This window comes from Microtus ochrogaster (assembly GCF_000317375.1).
Source record: "Microtus ochrogaster isolate Prairie Vole_2 chromosome 6 unlocalized genomic scaffold, MicOch1.0 chr6_random_2, whole genome shotgun sequence".
NCBI classification, from domain to species: Eukaryota; Metazoa; Chordata; class Mammalia; order Rodentia; family Cricetidae; genus Microtus; species Microtus ochrogaster.
Window position 1 is genome coordinate 2,622,069 of NW_004949095.1, and position 15,764 is coordinate 2,637,832.

The following is a 15,764-nucleotide window of genomic DNA, read 5'->3' on the forward strand; positions in this document are numbered from 1 at the left end:
GCACCTTGGGGTGCGACACATATGATTGGAAATGGGTTAGTCCAGGTGCGAGAGTTAGCCGAGAAAAGGGCTAGAGCTAAAGAGCCAAGCAGTGATTAAAAGAATACAGTGTCCGTGTAATTATTTCGGGCAAAGCTAGCCGTGCGGGCAATGGGGTGCTGGGGATGCAGCCCCGACGCTCGTATTACTACAGAGGCAGAAGCAGAATGATCCTTAGGACTCACTCGCCAGCTAGTTTAGCTGAATGGGTGAACACCAACGAGAAATGCTGCTGCAAAAAAATATGGTGGAAAGTAACTGTGGAAGATACCCAGTGTTGACCTTTGGGCTCTGCGTGCTCAACCACAAATGTGCATGTGCACCTGTACATATAGACATGAAAGTGTACACATATATCAGAGGGGGTATGGGGGAGGGGGAAAGAAAGAGAGAGAGGGAGAGAGAAGCCAGCCAATAAAATAAAATAACAGGAATTACACAAATGCTGGTGTGTAGCAATTTCCTTTAGAAATGACAATCCCCACAACATGATGATATGCCTAACAGGAGGTGGGCAAAGACCCACACAAGAGATCACCCTCCCCGACTGCTGGGACCTCAGCTACTCTGAGCTCCACCTGGTTCTCCATGCAGGGCAGTGTCAGAACGTGGAACTGCACTCTGGGAGTTGATCCTGACACCCATTGTGCATGTAGACAGAACATCTCTGGCCAAGGATTTCTAGCCCACACCTACCTCAGGGCAGAAGGACCCAACTGCAAGGAAGACATGGCAGGTCGGCCTGGCTGAGTGAGGATGCTAGAGGAAGCTTAAGAGAGATGCAAAGGAGAAAGTCAGAATGCATGGCACATGCTACATTCCACCAAGAGAAAGACCCCCTCCCCATCTGCTGCTCCTCCTGTACTCTTATGGGGATCAACTGCTGTGAATAGGTCAGATACAATATTGGCTTCTTATTCATGCTTGTTTCTAGAGTAGATTTTTTTGTCATTTGAGAAAAGATTTTTATTTAACAGATTATGTACTAAAGGTGTGTCATATGAAAAAACTAAAAGCATGGAATAATACAATTAATTATTTTTATAAACATTATTTAACCATTTTGTGTCTTAGTTGCTGTTTTATTGTTCTGAGGAGAAACCATGCTTGAGGCAGCTTATCTAAGAAAGCATTTAATTGGGGCTTTATTCACAGTTTTAGAGTCAGCCCATGATTATCATGGTTGAAAACAGACAGGCATGGAGTTGGAGCAGTAGCTGATGTGGGATTCCCCTCTGTATGCTGTGAATATGTTTTATTACCATTGGTTAATAAAGAAGATGCTTTGGCCTATAGTAGGACAGAATATAAGTAGGTGGGAAAACTAAACTGAATGCAGGGAGAAAGAAGGTGGAGTCAGGTAGACACTATGTAACTGCCAAAGGAGTAACATGCCAGCCCTGATAAGCCACAGCCTAGTGGCAATACACAAATGAATAGAAATGGGTTAATTTAAGATATAAGAGCTAGTTAGGAATATACCTAAGTCATTGGTTAAGCAGTGTTGTAATTAATATAGTTTCTATGTGATTATTTGGGTCTGGGTGGCTGACAACAAAAGAGCAGTCTCTGTTTACAAGTAGTTGAGAGCATTACATCCTGATCCATAGGTGGCAAAAAGAAAGACACTAGGCCTGACATGGACTTTTGAAACCTCAAATCCCACCTCTTGTGACACACTTCCTCCAACAAGGATACACCCCTAATCCTTTTTAAACCGTTCCATTCTCTGGTGACTAAGCATGCAATTATATGAGATCATGGGGGTTTGGAAATGCTTTGCTTTCCTGAATACCAAGTGGCACCTTGTTGTAATAGCATTGCAACCTGAATATAGGCCCTGACATTCTTACTTTTTGGTTATTCAAAAAATATACTGGTATTCTTGGAAGTTAAAAAAATGAATGTTTATGAATGAGTGTAATTAGGAATATATTTTATCTAAAGTTTTAAGAATTCTTCTCTTTCTCCTCCTCCTCATTCTTCCTCTTTTCCTTTTTGAGACAGTGTCCCTCTATGTAGCACTGGATGAACTAAAACTCACTATATAGACCAGGTTGGCCCCAAACTCAAGAGATCTGATTGCTTTTGCCTCCTGAATTCTGGGATTATATAGATGCACTACCATGCCTGGCCCTATTTTATTATTCCTAATTAGGTGTGACTTGGTGTGTGTATGGCATGTGAGAGCAGGTGCCTTCAGAGAGAGAGAGGTGTCAGATCCTCTGCAGCTAGGGTTATAGCAGTTGTGACTGCTGGGAGCTGAACTCAGGTTCTCTGCAGGAGCAGTACACATTCTTAATCACTGAGCTACCTCTTTAGCCCAGTAATTGTTCTTATTTGATGGATATCAGGATCTAAACTTAGAGGTATCTTCATTCTATATAAATACATATTTTCATAAAATAGCTATGATTGTAGTTTTATGTCTTTTAGGTATTGAATTATAATGGCCACATACATGGATTAAATCAGTACATTGCTATTGGGTTTGAAATTTATTAGTAATATCTAGACGGTGCATTCTACTTTTGTTGTAAGACATGTTTTGATGCAAAGTTATCTGCTTTCCCCTTCCAGAGAAGAGACACAGCAAGGGAAGGTGATATCAAATGCTGTAGGGGTGTCCTGAAGACCTGGTTTGTGGGAGTCTTATTTTCTTGTCTTAGGAGATTTTTCATCTGGATATAATGTCAGCTATATAGACCCATTGAAGTAAAAACAGATTGAAAATGAACACTAGAATTACATTTGTACCGACATTTCCTACCTCAGAGAAGCAGAAAAGGGGCAACCCAACTTTCTCCCCCAAGCAAAAGTTAACAACTGGGAAAGAACAGAAGGCCTTCTGGGAGAGGCTGTGTGGAAACAGAGGTGGTGGGATGCCGCTTGGCAGTGAAGTCGACTCCTAGGGGCTGAAGATGGGAAAGAAAAAGCATACACTGTGCTCCCGACAAGGGAGGCAAGGGCCAGGGGACTTGCTACGGTCATGAGGAGCTCATAGTGGGAGCCCCCAGGGAGGAGAAGTAACAGGATGGAGATGCTGTTCATCAGGTAGACCACGTGTAAGGAAAAAGTAGATGGTGGCCTCTTAGCAGAGATGGCGTGTGATGCCTGACGTGGGCACAGAGAGGCTTATGCACCTTCCTCACGGGCCTGCAAATGAACCAAGGAGGAGATGAGACTATCCAGGTGAGAGCTGTGCACAGAGCCTGCGGTGGGGGCTGAAGAAGTCCTCCTCACCCATCTCTACTGCTCCCAAGCTGTACAACCTTGAGCAATTCATCTCCATTGGAGGGCCTTAGGCTTTTTACAGTTACTAAGAGAATGGGCTAATATGGACCCTGGATGGCTCTCCAGTCAGCCAGGGAGCTTTCACAATCAGTAAAGCTCCAACTCACAGTTTTGGATTGAATTTGCCACGGCCTCCCGGGTCTGCTGAGGTCGAAACCATTCAACACCTCTGAGCAAGGTGAACCTTAAGACAGCGTGGTCGCCTGGGAAGAAAAAAGGAAACACATTCAAACTCTAGAACATCATCCAAAAAACAAAGCAACCAATCTTATGGGAGAAAGCTCTTGATTAATGCTCACAGGTCATAATGCCAAGAAAGGGGCATTACTGGTAGGCAAGACTTTGTGTCTCTGACCTGGGGTCTGGGCTGAGAACTGGAAGCAGAACTAGGGACTCCTCAGCTCATGTGACTCATTTTCTCTGATGACGTCTAATGAACTGGCCCTTCACTCTATGCTGCCCCCCTTGAATCCCAGCAGAAGCTTCCCCTTGTCAGGGCATTTTAGAGGCAGAAGGTTCCTTAGGCCTTTTCCTTTCGTGAGTTGCCAGATTAGCTGGGCAGGTTCTTGCCATGAGAGACTCCCCTCTTAACCTCGGTACTGACCAGACCTCCCCTAGGTCTCCTTTTCTCTTTTTACACAAGACTTAGCTCCAACACTAAATTTCTGAGGACCAAAATTTCCATGACCAAAAGCGACTTGGGGAGAAAAGAGTCTATTTCGTCTTAGAGCTTACAGTCCATTGTGAAAGGGAGTCAGGGCAGGAACTCAACAGGACTCTGGAGGATAACACTGAAGCAGAGGCCACAAAGCTCAGTCTGCTTTCTTATAACCCGGGGACCAACTGCCAGGGGTGGCACTGCCCCTGGTGTAGTGGGCCTTTCGGAATCAATCACCAGTGGAGAAAACTCCCTACAGACGTGCCTACAGGCTGTCCAGTAGCATTTTCTCAATTGAGGTGTTATTTTCCCTGATCACTCTGGCTTGTGACAAGTGGAAAAGAAAAATGTAACTAGCACGAAGACCAACAAAATACGGAGAGTGAGAGGGCTAATGGGGTGGAACGGTGTGTGTGTGTTATTTTTTATTGCTGTGATAAATATAAAAGTGTTTAATTGAGCTTATGATGTCAGAGGGTTAGAGTCTATGACAGGGCGAGAGCTCACATCTTGATCCACTGCCTTGAGGCAGAGGCACACTGGGAAGGGTAAGTGACACACCTCCTCCAACAAGGCCACACCTCCTAGTCCTTCTCAACCAAACAATTTCACCAAATGGGGATGAATACTCAAAAATATGAGCTTATAGGGGCCAGTCTCATTCAAACTACCATATATATATGCAGTATATATACATATACATGCACACACATATACACACACGCCTATACACACATATATGTTATATAAACATATATTAATAATAAATATATCCCATTAGTCATCATAGCACCCAGAGACAATCCTACCAATACTTTTATGTTAATTTCTAGTTTTCTCTACCTTCTCATAAAACTATATGTCTATGTGTGTATCTGCGTATGCATGAAAACATGGACATTTATGACCACGTATCTAGTTTTCACACTTAACTCTATAAAATAGATATTTCTTGAATAGTAAGGTTTCTATGGCGACAGTTGGAAGGGAGCCTTTCAAAGAGAGCCAAAGAGGTCACCATTGCCAGGTGCTCAACAGCTGAGCATCCTGGGAGCCCCTCATTACTGATATGATATGCGATAGTTCCCAGAGGGCCAAGTTAAGGTGCTGGTCACTGCACTAGTCACCGCCTTTGTGTTCTGTCAGACACGTCTTCCCTCCTCACATGTCTCTGACTGGAGAAATAGGGCTATAGGTCTGAGGTGAACGTACCTCCACTCCATGGCGGGTACCTGTATGTAGACTTGGGAGGGGATCGTCCGTCCTTAAACTTTTTCCCCATGTACTCTTCATAAGAGCGTGCTGCCTTCCAGTTGCAATACCTGTGGGAAGAATGACTTCCGGTCACACAGAATGGTTGGAACAAATAAGGGCAGCTTGAGTGAAACCAGTCCTTCCAAACTGTGGGGGCGGAGAGGGAGAGAGAGAGACAGAGAGAGGGAGACAGAGAGAGGGAGACAGACAGAGAAAGAGAGAGAGAGAGAGAGAGAGAGAGAGAGAGAGAGAGAGAGAGAGAACGCTGTACTGGGATTACTGCCTACCGAGGGCATTCTTTGTCCAGGGCTCACTCCAGTGAAGGACTGACCTGCACACTGTGCGGGTGACTTCCTTTTGGAACCATAGTGGATACAGTCTGTAGAGGGGCCACTATGCCCAGCCCAGGTTGCAGTCAGCTGTGCTCACCTGAGTGTCAGGCTACACAGCCTCGGTCTGATCCCTTACTAAGTCATCCGGGGACCCAGTGGGGTCTCCACACGTCCTTTCCCGGAGAGATTCATCCCTTCCCTGATTTCTGCAGGCCTTTCCCTGGAAGATAACTGGCTCCTCAGAATTCTGCACTCACCATTGCTTCCCTGATGCTTTGGCCCCTTCCTCCCAGGACCCCTCAGCTGCTGAGACTAGGTTTAATGGTCTGCACTTACTTGAGGTGGGCAGGGGTGTGGGTCTTGCCAGCTCCCATCTCCCTGCTCCCCAAGGGTCCAACCATGTTATCACAGCTGCTTTGCTCTAACATGCAAAGATGCACTGTTTACAGAAGGAAGGGGACAGGAGACTCTCATCCTGCTTTAAGCTCTTCCTAGGTGATTCTCAGCTAGTCCTTAGCAACTCTGAACCTGTTTCCTCGTGTGTGAAACACGGACCCCAGTGCTTCGTCTCCACTGTCTTCTCGTGACACGGAGTGTTCATCTGTGATTACAGTTTGCCCACTGCAAATATCAGTAAGTTTACGAGCAGGTGAAGAGTTGACTTCAGAAACGCCACAAAGTAAATCTAAACTTCCTAAGGACATAGTGGGGACAGGGAAGCTGAGCACTAAGTTAAACAAGGAAGCACACATAGTTTCTAGAAGTTTCTGATCCTTCAAGAAGCCTCAAGATAAATTTCTATGAAACCCTGGATAGGAAAAGTAGAAATAAATTTGGAATAACAAGTAGAATTTAAAAGGGTTCGTTGCCTTAAATCTTAAACCAAGATTTTACGCTGCTTTAAATTTTGAATAAAATAACTTGTCTTAGGGATTGGACAATAAAAGTGAGTGACTGGTAAGCAACTTTGTACCGGTATTTATTTATTAGATACTTTATTTTTATTTTATGTGTAGGGGTGTTTTGCCTACAATGTGTGTCTGTGCACCATGTGCATGCAGTACCCATGAAGGCCAGTAGATGGCAGCAAATCCTCTGGAACTGGAGCTACAGACAGTTGTAAACTGTCATGTGGGTGCTGGGAACTGAACCCAGGTCTTCTGGAGGAGCAGCCAGTGCTCTTAACCACTGATCAATCTCTCCAGTCCCTATTTGCTTTTAATATTTATTTTGTGAAATAATACAAGTACATCATTTCCCCCTGCCATTTCTTCCCTCCAAAGCCTCCCCTGTGCCCCTCTTTGCTCTCTTCTAAATTCACAGCCCCTTTTTTCATTAACTGTGACTACACGCATATATGTATATGCACATATGTTGTTAACTATAACCTGTCCATCCTGTATAATATTACGTGTGTGTATATTTTCAGGGCTGACCATTTGGTGTTCTCTTCCCTGGGGAAGAAGGTTTCTCCCACTTTCTTAGTTGCCTGTGGTTCTCTGTGGAGGGCTGAGGCCATAAGGATCTCCCCTGGCCACGTTAGCATGTGTGTCTGTGTCATCTTTGTTCAGCTCATGTCTGAGCAGTCACGTTGGTTCCTCTTTATGGGTATAGCTTCTGATGTTGCTAGGAGACATGATCCCACAAAAACTATACCTTTATTTTAATGAAGGGCACATTTTAAAAATGTACTTTTATTTGTGTGTGTGTGTGTGTGTGTGTGTCTATTTGTCTGTATGTACACCATATGCATACAGTACTCTCAGAGGGGACAGTAAAGGGAGCCATGTCCCCTGTAACTAGAGTTATATAGGTGGTAGGTGGTTGTAAGCTGCCTGATGTAGAATTGATTTCAGGTCTTCTACAAGAGCTTGTAACTGCAGAGCCATCTCTCCAGCCCCAACCCCCCCCCTTTTTAGCCCCCCCTTTTAAGGAAACCCTGTTAGCCAGGGTCACAATATGATATAAGTACTCCCATTAGGCTTCTGTGATGTTCTGAAAGAAAATGGCCCTCATAAACTCATAAGGAGTGGCATTATTGGAGGTGTGGCCTTGTTGGAGTAGGTATGGCCTTTTAAGAGGAAGTGTATCACAGGGGTAGGTTTTAAGGTTTCAGATGCGCAAGCCAGGCCCAGTGTCACCCTCTCTTCCTGTGGCCTGTCAATCTGGATGTAGAATTCTCAGCTACCTCTTCCACACCACGTCTGCCCGCATGCTGTCATGTTTCCTGTTATGACGATAATGTACTAGACCTCTGAACTGTAAGCAAGTCCCAGTTAAACGTTTTCCTTTATAAAAGTTTCCAATGTCATGGGTTCTCTTCACTGCAATAGAAACCCTAACTAAGACAGCTTCCTTTGGGAAAATTTTGGCCAGCTATGGTATCACTGGGGTCGCACCCCACTTGGGAACACCACTGATGGAAGCCAGAGCTGGCAGTCAGCTGAGACATCTCAGGTCAGATTCTGAGCACAGTTCTGGGCAGGACAGGTTATGAACCAGGGGCACAGGTCGTGTTTGGTCTGTAGGTATTTTTGTTCATTTAAGTTTTGAATTTTGGCCCTCGTAGTCTCCTTGTCAGGTTTTCATTCTGAGTTACTTGATAGATTTGTTTGAATTTTGGGAGAGCAGCAACAGAAAACTGAATATCTGACTTTTCTCCAAGGAACTGTGCCTCTGGGGTGATTATAAGAACTGGATAGAATGGTAAACTGCCCTGGCCTGCTTCCTCCATGAGGTTCTTTATTATAAACAGTTCCTGCCTGGACAGACTTTGTCCCTTAGGAGCTGTGGTCTACCTCATGCTTAGTGGGAAAGTCTGGGCACATCACATGCCCGCGATCCAAAATTGCACAAGAAAAGGAGAGGCGTGGGGCCAGCATTCTGGCATTGATCTCTTCTGTTTGTCCCTTAGCTCAGTGCAGGATGGAGTGTAGAGGGTGGGGTGAGAGCAACTATCTTAGCTCCTTATAGAACTGGAAATTGTGGGACACAGGAAGACAGAAAACCCACCAGCTAAGAGAACTTAAGTACCTTTTCCAGAAGTACATGATGACAGGGAAGACAGACATGATAGCCCCATGGAAGATGGTCCGGTCTAGGTGGCCTTCTGTAATGGCAGCCAAGATGACATCTTTCTGAGATTCAGAGATGTTGACCTACCCACAGGATGGGAACATGTCATCGTTAGGGGCTCTAGGAAAGAAAAGAACCTCTCTTGACCCCTAATGTCCCTTGAAACACTGCCTCTCCAGAAGGCAGAGAGTCCTGTGGATTTGTTAGGTGGGCATCTTGTAGACCCAGGACTTATGAGGCACCCACCAATTCAGGCTTAGGGTTTTTATGGGGGAAAGGGTCATAGTGGAGCTGGAGACCCCTTACCCTCAGCTTTGGAGGGACATCAGAAATCAGGAAAAGCTTTAGAATAATGTTAAGTTTAGACCGCATCAGGATGATGTCATTCTCATTGTATGCTCTATTGATCTGCAGCACGTGAGCTGAACTCACCAGGTCATTAAATCTACAAGAGAGGCATATGGAAGAAATCAACAAGAGATGACAAAAGCAGGTGCTGGATAGGGTGCCTATTTCTGGCAAGAAAAGGGCAGGACTGTTTCTGAGCCAGATTGGGGTGTCATTCACTCAATCTCAATACTTCCGTTAGCAAGACCTGAGCACAGGCCATGTGTCGGGTCATGGACCAAGTGCGTTGTATGGTACTTTTCTTCACCACAATCCCCACCCCCATCCCTTCTTCATTTCATGGTTTCCTAGTCTGAAATAATGTCTCACCTATGACTAATTCAAGAACTTCAGGGCTCTCCTGCTGTTTGCCCATCTGGACTGGCTAGAGGCCAACCCTGAGCTGCAGGTGGAGTCTCCTCATGTGGGGCGCCTTAGGCAATGGCTTAGACTGCACCTCAGTGGTGATGGGGTGGGCACCAAAGCCTTCCCAGAAGAAGAGTAACAGTTGGTTTCAGGCTTTTTGTAGTTATCTATGATTGTGCTACACCAGACGTTCCCAACCTTCCTATTACTCTGACCCTTTAATTCAGTTCCTGCTGTTGTGGTGACCCCAGCCATAAAACTGCTTTTGTTGTTACTTCATAACTGTAATTTTGTTACCTTTATGAATCACAATGTAAACATCTGATAGGTGGGGCGGGGGAGAGAAGGGAGGAGACAGTAGGAGCAGCTGCAGAAGTGGCTGTGTACTGGCTGCTCTTGCCTCAGTTCCCATGGCTTCCCTTAACAACCTTGCTAGCTCATTCACCCCCACTCATCCTTCAAAGTTCAGCCTGTCTCTTGGCTCCATGTTGGGGGCCAGCTTAGGCTGGAGACAGCCAGGAGACCTTAATGATGAGAGTGAACATTTTGCTCCTCACTTAGCCAGAGTCCTGAGAGACAACGCCAGCTTAGCCAGAGTCCTGAGAGACAATGCCAGCTGTGGACTGGGGCCAGGGCCTCTGCGGTGGGAGGGCATAGTCCAGGAACTGCTTGACATTTCCCTCGTATGTATGTAGTCAAATGTTCCAGACACTGAGATGGGAAATGTTTTGTTTGCTACCTCAGAATGCAGCTTACTAAAGGGGAACTCTAGATATTCTGAGCTCCCTGCGATGCTGCTTGTCTAAGGAATGATCTTTACCAACTAGATTTTTGCTTCCCCTTTTGGGGGGTATAAAGAAGGGCTGTGTCATTAACACACTGGCTGGCTTGGGTCAGCCTTTGCAGTCCGCCTGAGCCTAGCTCCTCTCACTATCCCTTTATTTCTCTTTCCTCCCTGGTCCTCTCCCTGGGGACTCAGTTTGGAACCCTGATAAGGCTGGTCTAGGTCAGCTCCAGGACCGAGACACTATGCCTGAGGACTCACCTTCGTTTAGCTATGCTCCCTGTGCCCAAGTCTACTGAGCACCTGTCATCACGGGAGACTTCCCCACCTTTTATGTGCGTGCGGCATGCGTCCTGAATCTGTGGGCTGATAGATACACGTCTATGACCACAGAGCCTGGGCTCAATAAGAAAGAGACAGTCAGTGAATGTATTTAGAGCTGAACCGAGTCCCTCCGTGGAGTGCAAGGGGTCGAACTCCCCTGACGTGTGTATCCTGGGCATTCTGCACTACCTGGCAGCCCTGGCATGGTGAGCATAGACCAGAGTGCTATCTTTAGTTCACTCTTCACTTCCCCCAGTGGAGATGTTTTCCAGAACTTACTAATTTTCTTTCCAAATATTTTTTCTCGGTTGTCCTTTTTACTCTAAGTTTTAACGCATTCATATGACAGAGCAGAATCTATAAAGAAAAATGTTTATTGTTTCTGTGAAAATAGGATAGAGCAGGGCATGCTGGTGTACACCTGTCATTGCGACCTCGGGAAACAGGAGAGTTTTGTGTTCAAGTCAGCCTGGGCTACCGAGTCAGAGCAGTAAGAGAGAGGGAGGGAGGAGGGGAGGGAGAGAAGGACTGGGTGGAGAATCTCTGAAGTGCTGAAACAAAGGCAAGTATTATAGCTTTCGTAAATTAAAAACAATGTTCAGTTACAGCAAAGGGAATTTAAATCACTGAGAAAGTTGATTTGAAACGTGGAAGGATTTGTTGAGGGACATAACCCAGTTCTTCAGCTCTCGCCTTGCATGGATGTGAACTGGGTGAGATCCTGCCCTACGAAATACAGACCTGGACAAGCACACAAGCAAAAATCCAGAAATACTGGGGTGTTTTGGAGTGATCATTACATTTTGGTTCCACTGTCATATTTTTGGCTGTAAGTCTGGCCTTTAAAGCCTGAGCCGTCTGTCCAGTTCCACTTTTTAAAAACTGAAATGAGGGTTGGTTGACAGTCTTTGGGGCATAATTTAGAGTTATACAAGGAAAATATATGGACTGCCTATTAGCAAGTAAGTGAGTATGGATTAGCACATCTGACTTAAAGATAGCTCCTTAATGGTGCATGCACACCAGCACGCATGTGCACACATACACATGCATAACAGTGTCTGGTTTTAAGTGAAAAACTCTTGGTCCGTGGGTGTTACATGATCAACATGATATAATTTCTTTAATATTTATAAATTATAGGAAAAAATCCATTTACTGTCAATAAATAAGTGCATTAAAACCTTGGGATCTCCAGGACATTGAAGAGAGAGATCTTTAGGACCCAAAGGAGGGTAGAAACTGATAGAGAGACAGATGCCCCAGAGATTTTCAGGACCATCTTCTCTGGCAGAACTAAATCTCTGTGCTTCTCACATGTCAATCACTGTGGCTCTGATATGGCAAGCCAACTTTTGCTGGGAGGTGTGTGTGTGGGGGTGTGGGTGTGCACGTGCATGCGTGCATGTGTGTGAATGTGTGTGTTAGAGAGAGAGAGAGCAAGGGAAAGAGCGGGGGGGGGAGTGAGAGAGAGAGAGAGAGAGAGATCAATGTCTCATGACTTCCTCTATTACTCAGCCTTAGTTTTTGATGTAATCTCTCACTGAATCCAGAGCACTCCTCGGGCTAGGCTACTTATAGGCTACTTAACCAGCAAGCCCCATGGAACCTCTGGCCTCTGTTTTCTCAGTACTAGAATTACAGATCTGCCCTGCTGTGCCTAGCTTCCCCTCACCCCACCCCACTGGTCCTCATGCTTGGAGGCATCTCCCCAGCACCTGCTGGGAAGTTTTAAACGTCAAAGCCTTGAGAAGAAAGATGGAAACTTACTTCTCCATTTCAGAAAAGAAATATAGATCATTAGCAGCAAAGTTGATAGTGATAATTCTGTGGCCAAATATCCTGCGTTTGACAAGGACGGATTCTCCATTCTCTTCTGTGCTCCGGGAACCAGGGGATGTTGGGGTGTGACGTACTGATGCAGTCGTGGGTGATGTAGAGAAATCTAGCAGAGAAACAACAAGGAATTAGAATCTGGTTTGATCGTGCTCTCGGGTCCTAAGCCTTCACCCTGGGTGTGACCTCTGTGCACTCCTGTTTTGTAGCTGTTGTTAGTGTCATGCCCTACTCCTGGGTGCAGGCACTTATACTTGAACGACTGTTGAAGAAATCACCTGTTCAGGTGTTTGACAACACTATATAAAAAGATGATTAATAAAGTAATGAATTGCAAGAGCGATTGAGTGTTGAAGGCTGTTTTCATGGCACTTGCCTAACAGAAACAATCATGACTGTGACCATGCTAATTCACAAGACTTTCTGCAGAGACAGTAATAATTGTGCAGGCAGTCTCAATTTTTTAAATGGGCGTGTAGTTCTTGTTTACTCGAAAGTGAGACTCTAGCCCTCTAACACACCTATATATAAGAGTCTGGAATGTAATATTGAGTTGGACTCCAATTCCCAGCCTTCCGGACTCTAACTCCCAGCCTGCCAAGCACTGATCCCTCCCACAGAGTATTTAGGATCATGCTTGAAAAAAGGAATGCACATGGTTTTGGGTTTGCATGGGCTCCTCCCCCCCGCCATGCTGCCTTGGTCCACTCGAGAGAGCTGAATTTATTAAACATGGGCATTTTAATTCAATCTAATCTGGTTTGATTGGAGTTCTTTGAGTTGGCAGAGCAGTTTTTCTTAAGATTAAACCAAACAGTTCTGATATATAGCTACTCAGGGTTTGTCAGGGAGGAATCAAGGTTTGTCATCTAGGAGGGAATTTGAAAAACAAGAAACATGATAACTAAAGAAAAGTTTGTTAAAGGAAAAGAAAATAGACCGCTAATGTGGAGAAAGAAAGATCTTAAATGCAGGGTTTCCGGGGTCAACAAGATAGACTTTTGGGGTCTAGATATGTACTAGGAGATACCCAACTTGAGTGGGTAGAGAGACAGACAACAGCATGGCAGGGACTCTAAGCAGCTCAGGCCATGGTGCCACAGGCGGACAGCATCGAGGTGAGTGCTCTAAGGAGAGTTAGGTTCAAGTTTTAAAAATACACCATAATCTATGCTGGTGAGAATATGAAGACTCAAACTCAGATTTCTAGTCTTAGCAGGAGAGTACCTTAGTGCGGAGAATTGTCTGTATTCTGTCAATCATGTTTTAAATAAACGCTGACTGGCCAGGCAGGAAGTATAGACGGGTCAACCATACAGGAAGTAGAGGTGGGACAATGAGAACAGGAGAATTCTGGGAAGGAGGAAGCTCATTCCTCCCAGTCCAGTCTAGACCACCAAGAAGCAGGATGTGATCTGCCCTTCTAAAAAAGGTACTGAGCCATATGGCTAACATAGATAAGAATAATGGGTTAATATAAGCTACAAGAGCTAAGAAGTAGCCTGGACTAATGGACCAATCAGTTTATAATCTTATGGAGTCCTCTGTGTGATTTTCTTTGGGGCTTGCCGGCTGTGGGGTACCGGGCAGGACAGAAACCCCAACAAGCCGGCCCTCATGTTATAGAGGGTCATCTGTCTATTGTGTTACTTTCATTGGTTAATAAAGAAATGGCCTTGGCCTTTTGATAGGCCAGCCCTTAGGTGGGTGGAGTAGACAGAACAGAATTCTGGGAGGAAGAAAGCAGAGTTAGGTAGATGCTATGCTTCTCCTACCCAAGACTAACGGTGGTTAGACTCATGCCGGTAAGCCACAGTCAAGTGGCAATACACATTAATAGAAATGGGTTAATCAAGATGTGAGAGTTAGCTAGTAAGAGGCTAGAGCTAATGGGCCAGGCAGTGTTTAAATGAATACAATTTGTGTGTTGTTATTTTGGGTGTAAAGCTAGCCATGTGGGAGCTGGACAGGATGAAAAGCAGGCCTGCTTGCCACATCACTACAATACCTTAGTGCGATGGTTCTTAAGGTGTTTCCATAGAAACACTGCATTGGAGCGAGTGTGAGACTAGCTCAGAAATCCACAGAGACACGATCTGTCACTGCCAATTTCTTCCACGTCATCTCAGGTTCTCTCCCCCATCTCATCTCTAGTCCAAGCAGCCTGACTGAAGTCTCTAGGTTGTACCGCCCTCTTACTTATTTTAGAGTTCTGCACATACTCCTCCACACACAGCTCCGCCACACTGCACCCGCCTAATTTGTTCATTCCTGAAAACTCAACACAATGTCATTGCCAGTACTAGCTAGGGTCCATCTTCAACCATTATTGCTGTCACTGATGATACTTACGTATGACAGCAGACTGGCTAACTCTTCTATTGCTAAGTACTGCTAAGCCTACTTCAAAGATGCCTAAACTATCATCTCACCTGAGCTTCACAAGAGCTCCATCAGGTCAGGACAGTTATTCCTATTCCACAGAGGAGGAAATGGAGGCACATGACCACCTCTTTAACTCCCTCAAGGAAAAGTGGTAGATGCAATATTTACCACTGACATCTCAGCACCTGCTGGAGGACACACCCTAAAGCATTCTTAGCAATGGTCATGAATGAGGACATTAATGAATGAAGAAGTTGAATAGATCTATACAATGGACACTTTATGCCAGTCAAAAGCTGGGCAGATAGAGGTATACTGACAGAAAATGATGTTCAATATAAAATACCAAAGAAAAAAGGTATGTTATAAATGGAAAGGTATGTTATAAATGTGTGTGTGTGTGTGTGTGTGTGTGTGTGTGTTTGTGTGTGTGTAATCAGAATGTAGGCTTCAAAGCATTGGCAATGTTATCTCTAAAGATTTTCCTTTGTGTCCTACATGTCCTTGTGATTTTTTGCCTCTTTATTAATAGCATGCATTAATTATACAGGCAGGAAAACTTAAAAGACGTTTTAAAAGACCACATAAAACAGCATAAGGAACTCACAAAAGGTGAGTCCTCTCTGGTAAGAATGGCCACGCTACAGTGGATGGTAGCACAAAAATATGAGCAGACAAATTGGACTCAGTGGGTTGTAAGTTGGGTGGGGAGGAGGGAAGTGAATCTGAGAGGCATTAGCAAGAGGTTAATGCTCAAAATATATTATACACATGTATAAAATTCCCAGAGAATTAGTAAAAATATTATATATTTAAAATCTGAGCTTTCTAAACACCTTCGTTATTTCCCACACTTGCTGGCTCTTTGAGAAGCACCATTGTCCAGGCAGGCCTGGGCAGGGCTGGCCACTCAGGTTCTGGAGTTCTTGCTCACTGCAGCTCATGCAGGCCTGACAAAGAGCTTGAATTCTCATATGGGCTGACCTTGATGACAGTGGGTGACCATGAGGACAGGGGGTGACCATGATGG

At 45.0% G+C, this 15,764-nt stretch overlaps 1 protein-coding gene across 1 annotated transcript in view; it reads right to left on the reverse strand.

Moving 5' to 3' along the window:
• The window catches only part of Rgsl1 (regulator of G protein signaling like 1), a 70,544-nt gene that overhangs the window by 3,206 nt on the left and 51,574 nt on the right, over positions 1 to 15,764 (reverse strand). The window contains exons 15-20 of the mRNA XM_013352502.2: positions 12,284 to 12,458; positions 8,959 to 9,097; positions 8,611 to 8,735; positions 5,204 to 5,313; positions 3,441 to 3,536; positions 736 to 808 (exon numbers count right to left, since the gene is read on the reverse strand). Coding sequence (XP_013207956.1) covers positions 736 to 808; positions 3,441 to 3,536; positions 5,204 to 5,313; positions 8,611 to 8,735; positions 8,959 to 9,097; positions 12,284 to 12,458 — 718 coding nt within the window. The remainder of the gene's footprint in view (positions 1 to 735; positions 809 to 3,440; positions 3,537 to 5,203; positions 5,314 to 8,610; positions 8,736 to 8,958; positions 9,098 to 12,283; positions 12,459 to 15,764) is intronic.